Source organism: Crinia signifera, chromosome 8 (genome assembly GCF_055691185.1).
Source record: "Crinia signifera chromosome 8, ASM5569118v1, whole genome shotgun sequence".
NCBI classification, from domain to species: Eukaryota; Metazoa; Chordata; class Amphibia; order Anura; family Myobatrachidae; genus Crinia; species Crinia signifera.
In genome coordinates this window covers 172,930,140-172,948,935 of record NC_139224.1, presented here as the reverse complement: position 1 = coordinate 172,948,935, position 18,796 = coordinate 172,930,140, and the positions used below count along the sequence as shown (strand labels likewise).

At 51.0% G+C, this 18,796-nt stretch overlaps 1 protein-coding gene across 4 annotated transcripts in view; it reads left to right on the top strand.

The window, feature by feature from the left end:
- ZZZ3 (zinc finger ZZ-type containing 3) overlaps positions 1-18,796 on the top strand; it is a 56,489-nt gene that overhangs the window by 35,138 nt on the left and 2,555 nt on the right. For all 4 annotated transcript variants that reach the window (XM_083157789.1, XM_083157791.1, XM_083157790.1 and 1 more), the window contains exons 5-11: positions 210-319; positions 10,341-10,409; positions 10,674-10,775; positions 14,987-15,082; positions 15,489-15,650; positions 17,498-17,632; positions 18,161-18,261. In XM_083157789.1, the coding sequence (XP_083013915.1) occupies positions 210-319; positions 10,341-10,409; positions 10,674-10,775; positions 14,987-15,082; positions 15,489-15,650; positions 17,498-17,632; positions 18,161-18,261 (775 nt within the window). The remainder of the gene's footprint in view (positions 1-209; positions 320-10,340; positions 10,410-10,673; positions 10,776-14,986; positions 15,083-15,488; positions 15,651-17,497; positions 17,633-18,160; positions 18,262-18,796) is intronic.

The window sequence follows — 18,796 nt, the reverse complement described above, 5'->3', positions numbered from 1 at the left end:
AGAAATCTGCTTGATTAAAGCTACATAAAGACGCACGCAGACACCTCACGGTGCAGACGCCAGGAATTAATACCTGGAGATAGATAACCTATAGAAGTGTAACGCTACACTGTATAATTCCTCCTACGGTAGCGCTGCGTTGAGTCTTTATATAGTTTGCTACAATTTTGTTTTGCATTCATATGAAAACCTTTTTTTGCCCCTGACAGTTGGGTTACACGCCAATTCGCAGACCACCGGAGACAAAGAAGGGGAGCCCTCGGCTTATTCTGTGTTACCGCAGAGCGATTGCCAGGAAAGCTCTACCAGCAATGTACAGGTGAGCGGCGTGGGGGCGGGGCTTGTACTGATCTGCTGGATGTATCTGATAGGGTCCTGGCCCCCTGCGGTGGTGGCAGATATTGGGAACCAGTGACCGCAGGGTAGGGTATATCGGTACCGAGTGCTCAGTGTATGACGTGCAGATTGTTATACGTTATCCAACATTCTACATGTTACTTACAGATAGCTATTATTTATTTCCAGTTATTTATATAGCGCACACATATTCCGCAGCGCTGTACAGAGAATATTATCACCAGTTATTATATAGCGCACACATATTCCGCAGCGCTGTACAGAGACTATTTTTACCAGTTATTATATAGCACACACGTATTCCGCAGCGCTGTACAGAGATTATTATTACCAGTTATTATATAGCGCACACATATTCCGCAGCGCTGTACAGAGACTATTATTACCAGGTATTTATATAGCCCTGTACATATTCCGCAGTGTTGTACAGATACTATTATTACCAGTTATTATATAGCGCACACATATTCCGCAGCGCTGTACAGAGACTATTATTACCAGTTATTTATATAGCGCACACATATTCCGCAGCGCTGTACAGAGAATATTATCACCAGTTATTATATAGCGCACACATATTCCGCAGCGCTGTACAGAGACTATTATTACCAGTTATTATATAGCACACACGTATTCCGCAGCGCTGTACAGAGACTATTATTACCAGTTATTATATAGCGCACACATATTCCACAGCACTGTACAGATAATATTATTACCAGTTATTATATAGCGCACACATATTCCGCAGCGCTGTACAGAGAATATTATTACCAGTTATTATATAGCACACACATATTCCACAGCACTGTACAGAGATTATTATTACCAGTTATTATACAGCGCACACATATTCCGCAGCGCTGTACAGAGATTATTATTACCAGTTATATAGCGCACACATATTCCGCAGCGCTGTACAGAGACTATTATTACCAGTTATTATATAGCGCACACATATTCCACAGCACTGTACAGATAATATTATTACCAGTTATTATATAGCGCACACATATTCCACAGCGCTGTACAGAGATTATTATTACCAGTTATTATATAGCGCACACATATTCCACAGCGCTGTACAGAGAATATTATTACCAGTTATTATATAGCGCACACATATTCCGCAGCGCTGTACAGAGAATATTATTACCAGTTATTTATATAGCGCACACATATACCGCAGTGCTGTACAGAGACTATTATTACCAGTTATTATATAGCGCTCACATATTCCGCAGCGCTGTACAGATACTATTATTACCAGTTATTATATAGCGCACACATATTCCACAGCGCTGTACAGAGACTATTATTACCAGTTATTATATAGCACACACATATTCCGCAGCGCTGTACAGAGACTATTATTACCAATTATTATATAGCGCACACATATTCCGCAGCGCTGTATAGAGACTATTATTACCAGTTATTATATAGTGCACACATTTTCCGCAGCGCTGTACAGAGAATATTATTACCAGTTATTATATAGTGCACACATATTCCACAGCGCTGTACAGAGTCTATTATTACCAGTTATTATATAGCGCACACATATTCCACAGCGCTGTACAGAGACTATTATTACCAGTTATTTATATAGCGCACACATATTCTGCAGCGCTGTATAGAGACTATTATTACCAGTTATTATATAGCGCCCACATATTCCGCAGCGCTGTACAGAGACGATTAGAACATTCACATCAGTCCCTGCCCCAGTGGAGCTTACAATCTATATTCCCTACCACATGTACATGCACACACAGACATTCTAGGGTTAATTTGTTGGGAGCCAATTAGCCTACCAGTATATTTTTGGATTGTGGGAGGAAACCGGAGTACCCGGAGGAAACCCACGCAAGTACGGGGAGAATATACAAACTCCGCACAGTTAGGGCCATGGTGGGTATCGAACCCATGACCTCAGCGCTGAGGCAGTAATGCAAACCACTACACCATCCGTACTGCCCCGTATATATAACACATGGTGGGGATATAACCCATGACCTCAGTGCTGTGAGCAGTGTTCCCTCTAAGCTGTGCGTACACACCTTGACGAGCGTGCGCACAGAAATTACAACTGAGCGCACAAAGCAGCAGTGGTCCCTTTTTGCAGTTGTGGACTCAATTAATGTGTGTTTCACCCATTAACTACATTGTGTACTGTATTTTGAATGTTTAAATGTTTAATATCATTTTGAAGTAAAGTTAACACAAATGCTGAACGTTATTTTCCAGTTATATATGTGACGCACAAAAATTTAAATTTCCTTCCAAAGTTGCACAGCCAAAATCTTTAGCCGCACACAGCCTTCGTAAAATAAGAGGGAACATTGGCTGTGAGGCAGTAATACTAACCATTACACCATTCGTACTGCCCTGTATATATAACACATGGTGGGGATAGAACCCATGACCTCAGTGCTGTGAGGCAGTAATGCTAAAACCATTACACCATCCGTACTGCCCCGTATATATAACACATGGTGGGCATAGAACCCATAACCTCAGCGCTGTGAGGCAGTAATGCTAACCATTACACCGTCCGTACTACCCCCTATATATAACACATGGTGGGAATAGAACCCATGACCTCAGTGCTGTGAGGCAGTAATGCTAACCATTACACCGTCCGTACTGCCCCGTATATATAACACATGGTGGGGATAGAACCCATGACCTCAGTGCTGTGAGCAGTGTTCCCTCTAAGCTGTGCGCACACACCTTGACGAGCGTGCGCACAGAAATTACAACTGAGCGCACAAAGCAGCAGTGGTCCCTTTTTGCAGTTGTGGACTCAATTAATGTGTGTTTCACCCATTAACTACATTGTGTACTGTATTTTGAATGTTTAAATGTTTAATATCATTTTGAAGTAAAGTTAACACAAATGCTGAACGTTATTTTTCAGTTATATATGTGACGCACAAAAATTTAAATTTCCTTCCAAAGTTGCACAGCCAAAATCTTTAGCCGCACACAGCCTTCGTAAAATAAGAGGGAACATTGGCTGTGAGGCGGTAATACTAACCATTACACCATTCGTACTGCCCTGTATATATAACACATGGTGGGGATAGAACCCATGACCTCAGTGCTGTGAGGCAGTAATGCTAAAACCATTACACCATCCGTACTGCCCCGTATATATAACACATGGTGGGCATAGAACCCATAACCTCAGCGCTGTGAGGCAGTAATGCTAACCATTACACCGTCCGTACTGCCCCCTATATATAACACATGGTGGGAATAGAACCCATGACCTCAGTGCTGTGAGGCAGTAATGCTAACCATTACACCGTCCGTACTGCCCCGTATATATAACACATGGTGGGGATAGAACCCATGACCTCAGTGCTGTGACGCAGTAATGCTAAAACCATTACACCATCCGTACTGCCCTGTATATATAACACATGGTGGGCATAGAACCCATAACCTCAGCGCTGTGAGGCAGTAATGCTAACCATTACACCGTCCGTACTGCCCCGTATATATAACACATGGTGGGCATAGAACCCATAACCTCAGTGCTGTGAGGCAGTAATGCTAACCATTACACCGTCCGTACTGCCCCCTATATATAACACATGGTGGGAATAGAACCCATGACCTCAGCGCTGTGAGGCAGTAATGCTAACCATTACACCGTCCGTACTGCCCCGTATATATAACACATGGTGGGGATAGAACCCATGACCTCAGTGCTGTGAGCAGTGTTCCCTCTAAGCTGTGCGCACACACCTTGACGAGCGTGCGCACAGAAATTACAACTGAGCGCACAAAGCAGCAGTGGTCCCTTTTTGCAGTTGTGGACTCAATTAATGTGTGTTTCACCCATTAACTACATTGTGTACTGTATTTTGAATGTTTAAATGTTTAATATCATTTTGAAGTGGACTCAATTAATGTGTGTTTCACCCATTAACTACATTGTGTACTGTATTTTGAATGTTTAAATGTTTAATATCATTTTGAAGTAAAGTTAACACAAATGCTGAACGTTATTTTCCAGTTTATATATGTGACGCACAAAAATTTAAATTTCCTTCCAAAGTTGCACAGCCAAAATCTTTAGCCGCACACAGCCTTCGTAAAATAAGAGGGAACATTGGCTGTGAGGCAGTAATACTAACCATTACACCATTCGTACTGCCCTGTATATATAACACATGGTGGGGATAGAACCCATGACCTCAGTGCTGTGAGGCAGTAATGCTAACCATTACACCGTCCGTACTGCCCCGTATATATAACACATGGTGGGGATAGAACCCATGACCTCAGTGCTGTGAGGCAGTAATGCTAAAACCATTACACCATCCGTACTGCCCCGTATATATAACACATGGTGGGCATAGAACCCATAACCTCAGCGCTGTGAGGCAGTAATGCTAACCATTACACCGTCCGTACTGCCCCCTATATATAACACATGGTGGGAATAGAACCCATGACCTCAGTGCTGTGAGGCAGTAATGCTAACCATTACACCGTCCGTACTGCCCCGTATATATAACACATGGTGGGGATAGAACCCATGACCTCAGTGCTGTGAGCAGTGTTCCCTCTAAGCTGTGCGCACACACCTTGACGAGCATGCGCACAGAAATTACAACTGAGCGCACAAAGCAGCAGTGGTCCCTTTTTGCAGTTGTGGACTCAATTAATGTGTGTTTCACCCATTAACTACATTGTGTACTGTATTTTGAATGTTTAAATGTTTAATATCATTTTGAAGTAAAGTTAACACAAATGCTGAACGTTATTTTCCAGTTATATATGTGACGCACAAAAATTTAAATTTCCTTCCAAAGTTGCACAGCCAAAATCTTTAGCCGCACACAGCCTTCGTAAAATAAGAGGGAACATTGGCTGTGAGGCAGTAATACTAACCATTACACCATTCGTACTGCCCTGTATATATAACAGATGGTGGGGATAGAACCCATGACCTCAGTGCTGTGAGGCAGTAATGCTAACCATTACACCGTCCGTACTGCCCCGTATATATAACACATGGTGGGGATAGAACCCATGACCTCAGTGCTGTGAGCAGTGTTCCCTCTAAGCTGTGCGCACACACCTTGACGAGCGTGCGCACAGAAATTACAACTGAGCGCACAAAGCAGCAGTGGTCCCTTTTTGCAGTTGTGGACTCAATTAATGTGTGTTTCACCCATTAACTACATTGTGTACTGTATTTTGAATGTTTAAATGTTTAATATCATTTTGAAGTGGACTCAATTAATGTGTGTTTCACCCATTAACTACATTGTGTACTGTATTTTGAATGTTTAAATGTTTAATATCATTTTGAAGTAAAGTTAACACAAATGCTGAACGTTATTTTCCAGTTTATATATGTGACGCACAAAAATTTAAATTTCCTTCCAAAGTTGCACAGCCAAAATCTTTAGCCGCACACAGCCTTCGTAAAATAAGAGGGAACATTGGCTGTGAGGCAGTAATACTAACCATTACACCATTCGTACTGCCCTGTATATATAACACATGGTGGGGATAGAACCCATGACCTCAGTGCTGTGAGGCAGTAATGCTAACCATTACACCGTCCGTACTGCCCCGTATATATAACACATGGTGGGGATAGAACCCATGACCTCAGTGCTGTGAGGCAGTAATGCTAAAACCATTACACCATCCGTACTGCCCCGTATATATAACACATGGTGGGCATAGAACCCATAACCTCAGCGCTGTGAGGCAGTAATGCTAACCATTACACCGTCCGTACTGCCCCCTATATATAACACATGGTGGGAATAGAACCCATGACCTCAGTGCTGTGAGGCAGTAATGCTAACCATTACACCGTCCGTACTGCCCCGTATATATAACACATGGTGGGGATAGAACCCATGACCTCAGTGCTGTGAGCAGTGTTCCCTCTAAGCTGTGCGCACACACCTTGACGAGCATGCGCACAGAAATTACAACTGAGCGCACAAAGCAGCAGTGGTCCCTTTTTGCAGTTGTGGACTCAATTAATGTGTGTTTCACCCATTAACTACATTGTGTACTGTATTTTGAATGTTTAAATGTTTAATATCATTTTGAAGTAAAGTTAACACAAATGCTGAACGTTATTTTCCAGTTATATATGTGACGCACAAAAATTTAAATTTCCTTCCAAAGTTGCACAGCCAAAATCTTTAGCCGCACACAGCCTTCGTAAAATAAGAGGGAACATTGGCTGTGAGGCAGTAATACTAACCATTACACCATTCGTACTGCCCTGTATATATAACAGATGGTGGGGATAGAACCCATGACCTCAGTGCTGTGAGGCAGTAATGCTAACCATTACACCGTCCGTACTGCCCCGTATATATAACACATGGTGGGGATAGAACCCATGACCTCAGTGCTGTGAGGCAGTAATGCTAAAACCATTACACCATCCGTACTGCCCCGTATATATAACACATGGTGGGCATAGAACCCATAACCTCAGCGCTGTGAGGCAGTAATGCTAACCATTACACCGTCCGTACTGCCCCCTATATATAACACATGGTGGGAATAGAACCCATGACCTCAGTGCTGTGAGGCAGTAATGCTAACCATTACACCGTCCGTACTGCCCCGTATATATAACACATGGTGGGGATAGAACCCATGACCTCAGTGCTGTGAGCAGTGTTCCCTCTAAGCTGTGCGCACACACCTTGACGAGCGTGCGCACAGAAATTACAACTGAGCGCACAAAGCAGCAGTGGTCCCTTTTTGCAGTTGTGGACTCAATTAATGTGTGTTTCACCCATTAACTACATTGTGTACTGTATTTTGAATGTTTAATATCATTTTGAAGTAAAGTTAACACAAATGCTGAACGTTATTTTCCAGTTATATATGTGACGCACAAAAATTTAAATTTCCTTCCAAAGTTGCACAGCCAAAATCTTTAGCCGCACACAGCCTTCGTAAAATAAGAGGGAACATTGGCTGTGAGGCAGTAATACTAACCATTACACCATTCGTACTGCCCTGTATATATAACACACTAGGTGATTCATCGCGCCCTACGGGCGCTCTTCACACCGTCGTAAGGGGCTGCGCCCCCTTAATTTGTGAACGTTTGTATATGAGAAATATGGTTAGAATTGTATGAAAGATGCCCTGTATTGCAACTTAGGTGTCCGCGAATCGCGGGAGGGGGGGTCGCGGAGGGTGCCGCGAATTGCAGGAGGGGGGGTCGCGGGGGGTGCCGCGAATTGCAGGAGGGGGGGTTGTGGGGGGGTGGATGCTGCGAATCGCGGGAGGGGAGGGATTGCAGAGAATCGCGGGAGGGGGGTCGCGGGGTGGGTTGCCGCAAATCGCGGGAGGGGGGTTACGGGGGCGGGGGTTGCGGCGAATCATGGTAGGGGGGGTCGCGGGGGGTGTGCCGTGAATCACGGGAGGGGGGGTCACGGGGTGGGGTGCCGAGAATCGCGGGGGGTGTGTGTGTGTGTGTGTGCCGTGAATCGCGGGAGTGGGGGTTGCGGGGGGGTGGGGGGGGTGTGACGCGAATCGCCACAAGAAAAAATCAACACAGAAAGGTCAACACATGTAAATGTTGACATAAGTGTGGCACTTCATTGGTGTCCATGTCGACACATGAGAATGAATATGAAAACATTCAAAAAATGAAAAAAAAAAAACTTCAAAAACTCATGTCAACCTTTTTCATTGTCGACCATAGCCATGTCAGTGTTTTCCATGTGCAATTTAATTCTGGAGCTGCCGCGAATCGCGGGGGGTGCCGCGAATTGCGGGAGGGGGGGTCGCGGGGGTGGGTGCCGCGAATCGCGGGAGGGGGGGTTACGGGGCGGGGGTTGCGGCGAATCATGGGAGGGGGGGTCGCGGGGGTGTGCCGTGAATCACGGGAGGGGGGGTCACGGGATGGGGTGCCGAGAATCGCGGGGGAGGTGTGTGTGTGCCGTGAATCGCGGTTGTGGGGGGGTGGGGGGGGTGTGACGCAAATCGCCACAAGAAAAAATCAACACAGAAAGGTCAACACATGTAAATGTTGACATAAGTGTGCCACTTCATTGGTGTCCATGTTGACACATGACAATGAATATGAAAACATTCAAAAAATGAAATAAATCTTCAAAAACTCATGTCAACCTTTTTCATTGTCGACCATAGCCATGTGAGTGTTTTCCATGTGCAATTTAATTCTGGAGCTGCCGCGAATTGCGGGAGGGGGGGTCGCGGGGGTGGGTGCCGCGAATCGCGGGCGGGCGGGGTTCACAGGGGTTCCGGTGGGGGGTTGCCGCGAATTGCGGGAGGTGGGGGGTCACGGGGGGTGCCGCGAATCGCGGGAGGGGGGGTTGCGGGGGGGTGTGACGCGAATCGCCACAAGAAAAAATCAACACAGAAAGGTCAACACATGTAAATGTTGACATAAGTGTGCCACTTCATTGGTGTCCATGTCGACACATGACAATGAATATGAAAAAATTAAAAAAATTAAAAATAAATCTTCAAAAACTCATGTCAACCTTTTTCATTGTCGACCATAGCCATGTCAGTGTTTTGCATGTGCCATTTAATCCTGGGGCTGCTGCGAATTGCGGGGGGGGGGTCGCAGGGGGGGTGCCGCCAATCGTGCAAGGGGGGGTCGCGGGGGGGGGGGTTCTTTTTGCCGCGAATCGCGGGAGGGAGGTCGCGGGGGGGGGTGTTTTTTCCGCGAATCGGGGGGGTGTGTCACGGGGGAGGGTTTGCCGCGATTCGCGGGAGGGGGGGGTCGCGGGGTGGTGGTTATGCCACGAATTGCGTGGGGGGGTTCTTTTTGCAGCGAATCGCGGGAGGGGGGTTCGCGGGGGTGATTTTGCTGCGAATCACGGTAGGGGGGGTCGCGGGGGAGCGGGTGTTTTTGCCGCGAGTCGTGGGAGGGGGGGGCGCGCGGGGGGGGAGTTTTGCCGCAAATCGCGGGAGGGGGCGCTCACCTGGTGGCTGTGGAGTAGCAGTGCTGGGCAACATGGGAAGGCAGTGGGTGTCTGCCACTGTCTGTGGGCTCACTGGGCTGGTTCTCTGTCACATACCTCCCAACATGACCCTCTCCAGGAGGGACACAATGCTCTGTTTCTAGACTTCCCCTTAATGTATGATTGCCATCACCTGTTTTAAACAGGTTAATTTCTCAGAAAGGTGTTCAGCACAGATGAAGGCAATCACACATTAAGAGGAAAGTCCAGGAACAGAGCGTTATAGACACAGACACCCACTTTGAGTGACAGATGTAGCCAAATATATAGGAGATGGTGGGGATAGAACCCATGACCTCAGCGCTGTGAGGCAGTAATGTAACCATTACACCATTCGTACTGCCCTGTATATATAACACATGGTGGGGATAGAACCCATGACCTCAGCGCTGTGAGGCAGTAATGTAACCATTACACCATTCGTACTGCCCTGTATATATAACACATGGTGGGGATAGAACCCATGACCTCAGCGCTGTGAGGCAGTAATGCTAAAACCATTACACCATCCGTACTGCCCCGTATATATAACACATGGTGGGCATAGAACCCATAACCTCAGCGCTGTGAGGCAGTAATGCTAACCATTACACCGTCCGTACTGCCCCCTATATATAACACATGGTGGGAATAGAACCCATGACCTCAGTGCTGTGAGGCAGTAATGTAACCATTACACCGTCCGTACTGCCCCGTATATATAACACATGGTGGGGATAGAACCCATGACCTCAGTGCTGTGAGGCAGTAATGTAACCATTACACCATCCGTACTGCCCCGTATATATAACACATGGTGGGAATAGAACCCATGACCTCAGTGCTGTGAGGCAGTAATGCTATAACCATTACACCTTCTGTACTGCCCCACGTTTATATGTACACGTAGAGATGGCCCCCGGCCCCCTCCAGCCCTCACGTTTTGTGTTATATAATGAAGTTCCTGATCTGATATTGTCCTGTGTATCACAGATAAGAGGCAGACTCTGTATGGACTCCAGACCTGGGACCTTCAATCAGTTGTGGACGGTGGAAGAGCAGGTAATGGTTCTTAGTTTGGGGTTACACAGGGCTCTGTGCCCTGTTATACATGCAGTCGTTGGTACTGAGGCATGGTAGGAAATGTCATGTCACATATTACTTTCATGTACTGCCTCTAGGTGGCGATACTGGTGCCGGTTATGAGCCGTGCTGGAAGCATGTGGGTTATTTTCTGCTATCTGATACATTGTTGCAGTGTATCTGCCATTATTTGCTCGTTCCACCTGGCGCTGATCGTGTCTTACACCATTTATGAATTTATAGAAAAGGTTGGAGCAGCTTCTCTTGAAGTTTCCTCCGGAAGAGGTGGAGTCCAAGAGGTGGCAGAAGATTGCGGATGAGCTGGGAAACCGGACGGCTAAACAAGTGAGTGGCGATACACCCTGCACAGGTGGGGTAGCTGGGTGTCCTGCCATCTCTCTGCCCCTACGCTGTGGCCTGTACTGGATGAGGTGGGGTAGCTGGGTGTCCTGCCGTCTCTCTGCCCCTATGCTGTGGCCTGTACTGGATGAGGTGGGGTAGCTGGGTGTCCTGCCGTCTCTCTGCCCCTATGCTGTGGCCTGTACTGGATGCGGTGGGGTAGCTGGGTGTCCTGCCGTCTCTCTGCCCCTACACTGTGGCCTGTACTGGATGCGGTGGGGTAGCTGGGTGTCCTGCCGTCTCTCTGCCCCTATGCTGTGGCCTGTACTGGATGCGGTGGGGTAGCTGGGTGTCCTGCCGTCTCTCTGCCCCTACGCTGTGGTCTGTACTGGATGCGGTGGGGTAACTGGGTGTCCTGCCGTCTCTCTGTTCCTACGCTGTGGTCTGTACTGGATGCGGTGGGGTAACTGGGTGTCCTGCCGTCTCTCTGTTCCTACGCTGTGGTCTGTGCTGGATGCGGTGGGGTAGCTGGGTGTCCTGACGTCTCTCTGCCCCTACGCTGTGGCCTGTGCTGGATGCGGTGGGGTAGCTGGGTGTCCTGCCGTCTCTCTGCCCCTATGCTGTGGTCTGTGCTGGATGCGGTGGGGTAGCTGGGTGTCCTGCCGTCTCTCTGCCCCTACGCTGTGGCCTGTACTGGATGCGGTGGGGTAGCTGGGTGTCCTGACGTCTCTCTGCCCCTACGCTGTGGTCTGTACTGGATGCGGTGGGGTAGCTGGTTGTCCTGCCGTCTCTCTGCCCCTACGCTGTGGTCTGTACTGGATGCGGTGGGGTAACTGGTTGTCCTGCCGTCTCTCTGCCCCTACGCTGTGGCCTGTACAGGATGTGGTGGGGTAGCTGGGTGTCCTGCCGTCTCTCTGCCCCTACGCTGTGGTCTGTACTGGATGCGGTGGGGTAGCTGGGTGTCCTGCCGTCTCTCTGTCCCTACGCTGTGGCCTGTGCTGGATGCGGTGGGGTAGCTGGGTGTCCTGCCGTCTCTCTGCCCCTATGCTGTGGCCTGTACAGGATGTGGTGGGGTAGCTGGGTGTCCTGCCGTCTCTCTGCCCCTACCCCTACGCTGTGGTCTGTACTGGATGCGGTGGGGTAACTGGGTGTCCTGCCGTCTCTCTGTTCCTACGCTGTGGTCTGTACTGGATGCGGTGGGGTAGCTGGGTGTCCTACCGTCTCTCTGCCCCTACGCTGTGGCCTGTACTGGATGCGGTGGGGTAACTGGGTGTCCTGCCGTCTCTCTGCCCCTACGCTGTGGCCTGTACAGGATGTGGTGGGGTAGCTGGGTGTCCTGCCGTCTCTCTGCCCCTACGCTGTGGTCTGTACTGGATGCGGTGGGGTAGCTGGGTGTCCTGCCGTCTCTCTGTCCCTACGCTGTGGCCTGTGCTGGATGCGGTGGGGTAGCTGGTTGTCCTGCCGTCTCTCTGCCCCTACGCTGTGGCCTGTACAGGATGTGGTGGGGTAGCTGGGTGTCCTGCCGTCTCTCTGCCCCTACGCTGTGGTCTGTACTGGATGCGGTGGGGTAACTGGGTGTCCTGCCGTCTCTCTGTTCCTACGCTGTGGTCTGTACTGGATGCGGTGGGGTAGCTGGGTGTCCTACCGTCTCTCTGCCCCTACGCTGTGGCCTGTACTGGATGCGGTGGGGTAACTGGGTGTCCTGCCGTCTCTCTGCCCCTACGCTGTGGCCTGTACTGGATGCGGTGGGGTAGCTGGGTGTCCTGACGTCTCTCTGCCCCTACGCTGTGGCCTGTGCTGGATGCGGTGGGGTAGCTGGGTGTCCTGCCGTCTCTCTGCCCCTATGCTGTGGTCTGTGCTGGATGCGGTGGGGTAGCTGGGTGTCCTGCCGTCTCTCTGCCCCTACGCTGTGGCCTGTACTGGATGCGGTGGGGTAGCTGGGTGTCCTGACGTCTCTCTGCCCCTACGCTGTGGCCTGTACAGGATGTGGTGGGGTAGCTGGGTGTCCTGCCGTCTCTCTGCCCCTACGCTGTGGTCTGTACTGGATGCGGTGGGATAGCTGGGTGTCCTGCCGTCTCTCTGTCCCTACGCTGTGGCCTGTGCTGGATGCGGTGGGGTAGCTGGGTGTCCTGCCGTCTCTCTGTCCCTACGCTGTGGCCTGTGCTGGATGCGGTGGGGTAACTGGGTGTCCTGCCGTCTCTCTGTCCCTACGCTGTGGCCTGTGCTGGATGCGGTGGGGTAGCTGGGTGTCCTGCCGTCTCTCTGCCCCTACGCTGTGGACTGTACTGGATGCGGTGGGGTAGCTGGGTGTCCTGCCGTCTCTCTGCCCCTACGCTGTGGTCTGTACTGGATGCGGTGGGGTAACTGGGTGTCCTGCCGTCTCTCTGCCCCTACGCTGTGGTCTGTACTGGATGCGGTGGGGTAGCTGGGTGTCCTGCCGTCTCTCTGTCCATACGCTGTGGCCTGTACTGGATGCGGTGGGGTAGCTGGGTGTCTTGACGTCTCTCTGCCCCTACGCTGTGGTCTGTGCTGGATGCGGTGGGGTAGCTGGGTGTCCTGACGTCTCTCTGCCCCCTACGCTGTGGCCTGTGCTGGATGCGGTGGGGTAGCTGGGTGTCCTGCCGTCTCTCTGTCCCTACGCTGTGGCCTGTGCTGGATGCGGTGGGGTAGCTGGGTGTCCTGCCGTCTCTCTGCCCCTACGCTTTGGTCTGTATTGGATACGGTGGGGTAACTGGGTGTCCTGACGTCTCTCTGCCCCTACGCTGTGGTCTGTACTGGATGCGGTGGGTTAGCTGGGTGTCCTGCCGTCTCTCTGCCCCTACGCTGTGGTCTGTACTGGATGCGGTGGGGTAACTGGTTGTCCTGCCGTCTCTCTGCCCCTACGCTGTGGCCTGTACTGGATGCGTTGGGGTAGCTGGGTGTCCTGCCGTCTCTCTGCCCCTACGCTGTGGCCTGTGCTGGATGCGGTGGGGTAGCTGGGTGTCCTGACGTCTCTCTGCCCCTACGCTGTGGCCTGTGCTGGATGCGGTGGGGTAGCTGGGTGTCCTGCCGTCTCTCTGCCCCTACGCTGTGGCCTGTGCTGGATGCGGTGGGGTAGCTGGGTGTCCTGCCGTCTCTCTGCCCCTACGCTGTGGCCTGTGCTGGATGCGGTGGGGTAGCTGGTTGTCCTGCCGTCTCTCTGTCCATACGCTGTGGCCTGTACTGGATGCGGTGGGGTAGCTGGGTGTCCTGACGTCTCTCTGTCCCTACGCTGTGGCCTGTCCTGGATGCGGTGGGGTAGCTGGGTGTCCTGCCTTCTCTCTGCCCCAATGCTGTGGCCTGTGCAGGATGCGGTTGGGTAGCTGGGTGTCCTGCCGTCTCTCTGCCCCTACGCTGTGGCATGTGCTGGATGCGGTGGGGTAGCTGGGTGTCCTGCCGTCTCTCTGCCCCTACGCTGTGGCATGTGCTGGATGCGGTGGGGTAGCTGGGTGTCCTGCCGTCTCTCTGCCCCTACGCTGTGGCCTGTACTGGATGCGGTGGGGTACCTGTGTGTCCTGGTGTCTCTCTGCCCCTATGCTGTGGCCTGTGCTGGATGCGGTGGGTTAGCTGGGTGTCCTGACGTCTCTCTGCCCCTACGCTGTGGCCTGTACTGGATGCGGTGGGGTAGCTGGGTGTCCTGCCGTCTCTCTGCCCCTACGCTGTGGCCTGTGCTGGATGCGGTGGGTTAGCTGGGTGTCCTGCCGTCTCTCTGCCCCTACGCTGTGGCCTGTGCTGGGGTACATGGGCACCCACCCATCTTTGCCACCCTGTATTGTGGCCTGTGCTGGGTCATCACTCTCCCCCTCTGTGCTGGGGTACATGGCACCCTGCCGTCACACTCCCATTACAGATTGTTGCAACAGAAACTGTTGTGAGGACATTGAATAAATGCATTTAGCTTTTGGTGAGATTCTAGTTGTTGTGTATCTGCGTCACCCCTCCCGCGGCTATCTGCGTCCCCCCCTCCTGCGGCTGTCTGCGTTACCCCTCCCGCGGCTGTCTGCGTCACCCCTCCCGCGGCTGTCTGCGTCACCCCTCCCGCGGCTGTCTGCGTCACCCCTCCCGCGGCTGTCTGCGTCACCCCTCCCGCGGCTGTCTGCGTCACCCCTCCCGCGGCTATCTGCGTCACCCCTCCCGCGGCTATCTGCGTCACCCCTCCCGCGGCTGTGTCACCTCTCCCGTTCTCATTGTTTCGGCAGGTTGCCAGCCGAGTGCAGAAATACTTCATAAAATTGACCAAAGCTGGTATTCCTGTGCCAGGGCGGACTCCAAACCTCTACATGTACTCCAAGAAGGTAAGAACCAGGTCTTGGTTGTCACACATGAACGTGGCTTCCTACACGTGGGATTTGTGGCTTCCTACATGTGGTGTTTGTGGCTTCCTACATGTGGTGTTTGTGGCACATCTGGTGTGTGTGTGTGTGTGACAAATTATCTCTCTGCACCACAATTTGAGCTAATTTGTGTCTGTTCAATGACTTTGCAGTCTATGTACTAAGCCTCAGAGAGTGATAAACTAACTGCCACATTACAGAGTGATTGGTACTTTATCTCTCTCCAAGGCTTAGCACATACACCTTTTTATTATTGTACCGGTTGCGCCAGTTACGTAAGCATGTCTATAGTACGATTGTGTCGCTGCCCTAGTAACCGCTCCCTTATCTGCCATCTTTGGTAACGCATTTCCTGACGGTCCCTCAGGCTACAAGCAAGCGGCAACACATTCTCAACAAGCATCTGTTTAAGCCCTCCACCTTCATGACCTCTCACGAGCCGCCCGTGTTCATGGAAGAGGACGACGACCACTCCAGTTTCTACAGCCGGGACCTTGATGGCGCTGGTGACGACGACGATGACGTCTCGGTAATTGCGCCTGAGAAATGTTCTTTACATAACTATAGTCTTGCAGCAGACGCATGCGGTTCTCGGCCTCTATTGTTCTAGCCACCGTCTCTGGCCTCCATGAACCACCGCCTCTGGCCACTGTCTGCAGATACTGTTGTACTGTACTAGTGACAGGTAATCCGCAGGGGTGAACATGCTGCCAGGGTCAGCACCATGCTTGGGTTGGTGCTGTCAGCCTGAATATATTCCCCCTGTACTGTACATACGGTACTTGTGTATTATCTGGGCGCCCGATATTGTTAATTGCATGCCTTAACTTAAGATTGCGTCAATCGCATGCAACCAAATCGCATGCGATGCGATTGACGCGATTTTCCATAGGAATCAATGTTAAATGGTCCCTGAGACTATTAGGGTCAATGTGAAATGCCCCCCAGGCCCCCTCATTGTTAACGCCACCCCACCAGCAACCCGAAGCATGGCGTGCGGCGGCAGTACGCGTCCTCCGACCTTTTCATACCCCCACTATCCACGTCGGCGTGGAGTTGATTTTATATAGTGTGGCAAGCGCAGCGAGCCACCGAGCCCGAAGCGTGGCGAGCGGCCGCGCATTACTTCACTGGTATCATGTGTCCCCTCGCGGGGCTCGCTGCGCTCACCACACTATATAAAATCAACTCCACGCCGACGTGGATAGTGGGGGTATGAAAAGGTCGGAGGACGCATACCGCCGCCCCTCGCGGGCTCGCTGCGCTCGCCATGCTTCGGGTTGGCATTGATGGTGGGGTGGCGTTAACAATGAGGGGGCCTGAGGGGCATTTCACATTGACCCTAATGGTCTCAGGGACCATTTGGGACCATTTTACATTGACTCCTATGGAAAAATCGCGTCCATCGCATGCGATTTGGTTGCATGCGATGCAATTGACATGATTTTTCTGACCCGATGAAAATATCAGGCGCCCAGATAATACACAAGTACCGTATATACCATCTGAAACTGAGTGTACTGCCCCTGTACGCTGTATGTATATATAATTAATAAAAAATGCCAGTTAGTGGCTTTTTCTTTGTTCTATTAAATTGGCGATCACCAAATGAGGGCTTATAGCCAACCAATGAAAATAATACATTTAGGCAAGGAGGGGGTCAGCCGTTACTGTTCTGCCTAGTGGCGCCCTTACCGCTATATCTGCCCGTGGCAATATGTGGTGGCTTTCTATTGGCTGTAGCATGTTTGCTATTTCTGCAGCCAATTGGAAGTCGTTAGTCTGTTATGTTTATAGATAACTTATAAGATGCCATTCTGTATACAGGCAATACAATACCAATTCATCATTGCCCTCGATATAAGGAACCAAATCTCCATTACAACCTCCCACCCCCACCCCTCGAGAACGTTGTACCCTAATGGTTACACTGTGTTCTTAATCTTATTGTAGGGCATTAAGTATCCTGCTGCTTCATTAATGGTTAGAGTGGAACAGGCCTGGCCAATCTATGACTTGCCAGCTGCTGTGAAACTACACATCCCAGCATGCCCTGCCACAGGTTTAACATTTCCTAATAGTAAAACTGGCAAGGCATGCTGGGACTTGTAGTTTCACAGCAGCTGGAGAACCACAGGTTGGCCAGGCCTGGACTGGAAGAAGAGGGAGGTTTTGTGTCGCTAAGCCGGATAATGTACCGGAAAGCCTCCTAAGTGTCGGGGTATCCCCACGGCAGGGTTGGGGTTCAGAGGTTTCCCGGCATTGTGTGCTTCCAGCACAGGAGAAGGACTCGCTGGCGGTTGGGGGAGGCTGTGCACCTGCCGCTGGTCTAGCAGGATTATCCGCTGACGTCTCTCCGCTCTGCTTGTCACACAGGACGAGGAGACGATTCCCGCCGCCTGCCGCGGTCTGGCAGAGTACAAAGAACTACTCAAACTCAAGAAATTGAAGAAGCAAAGACTCCAAGAGATGGAGGTAGAGAGCGGATTCGTGCAGCATGTCGGATTCAAAGTAAGTCCTGCAATGAGGTGCATGCTGGGAATTAATGGCAGCGTCCGTATGTTCTCGTCCGCCGCAGTGGGCGTTACTCTGCCCCATGTAACGGTGTCAGACTGCTGTGCCGTGTAATACACCTCCCTGCTGTATTGCCTGGGGCCGGTACGCAGAGGACAGGTGTACAGATATAGGTACGTTACTGTCCTCCCCGTTATACGTCGCCCTGACTGGTAACTAGAGGGGAACATGAGACCTTGGTAATTGTGTCCTGTCTGCTTTCCAAACCTGCTCGCACCCGATTTATGCTGAGTATCAGGCTTAGGGCCTAACTCACACCCCAGGACAAATGTGTTCTCAAAATGGCCATGCTGCACTGCAGGGGGGCAGATGTAATGTGCCTGTACGGAGGACACCAGGACGTGATGTCTCCCAGGGATCCTTATCCTGGTCAGGGACCCAGTACAGTCTTGGACCCTTTGTGATTTTGTGTTATTTTGCTTGTGCCTTGTACACTGAGTTGTGTATCATTGTGCTTTCTTGCAGTGTGATAACTGCGGGACAGATCCTATCCAGGGTATCCGGTGGCACTGTCAGGACTGTCCGCCCCAGGTGGCTGTGGATTTTTGTGACTCGTGCTCTGACTGGTGAGTGTACATCTGCATCTAATCGTCCTGGTCTGATGGCAAACATGCCTGCCTAGCTGTAATGCTCTGCAGGACACAGGCCCCCACCTAGCTGTAATGCTCTGCAGGGCGCACGCTCCCACCTAGCTGTAATGCTCTGCAGGACACAGGCCCCCACCTGGTTGTAATGCTCTGCAGGACACAGGCTCCCACCTAGCTGTAATGCTCTGCAGGACACAGGCTCCTACCTAGCTGTAATGCTCTGCAGGACGCACGCTCCCACCTAGCTGTAATGCTCTGCAGGACACAGGCTCCTACCTAGCTGTAATGCTCTGCAGGACGCACGCTCCCACCTAGCTGTAATGCTCTGCAGGACGCACGCTCCTACCTAGCTGTAATGCTCTGCAGGACGCACGCTCCTACCTAGCTGTAATGCTCTGCAGGGCGCACGCTCCCACCTAGCTGTAATGCTCTGCAGGACACAGGCCCCCACCTAGCTGTAATGGTCTGCAGGACACAGGCCCCCACCTAGCTGTAATGGTCTGCAGGACACAGG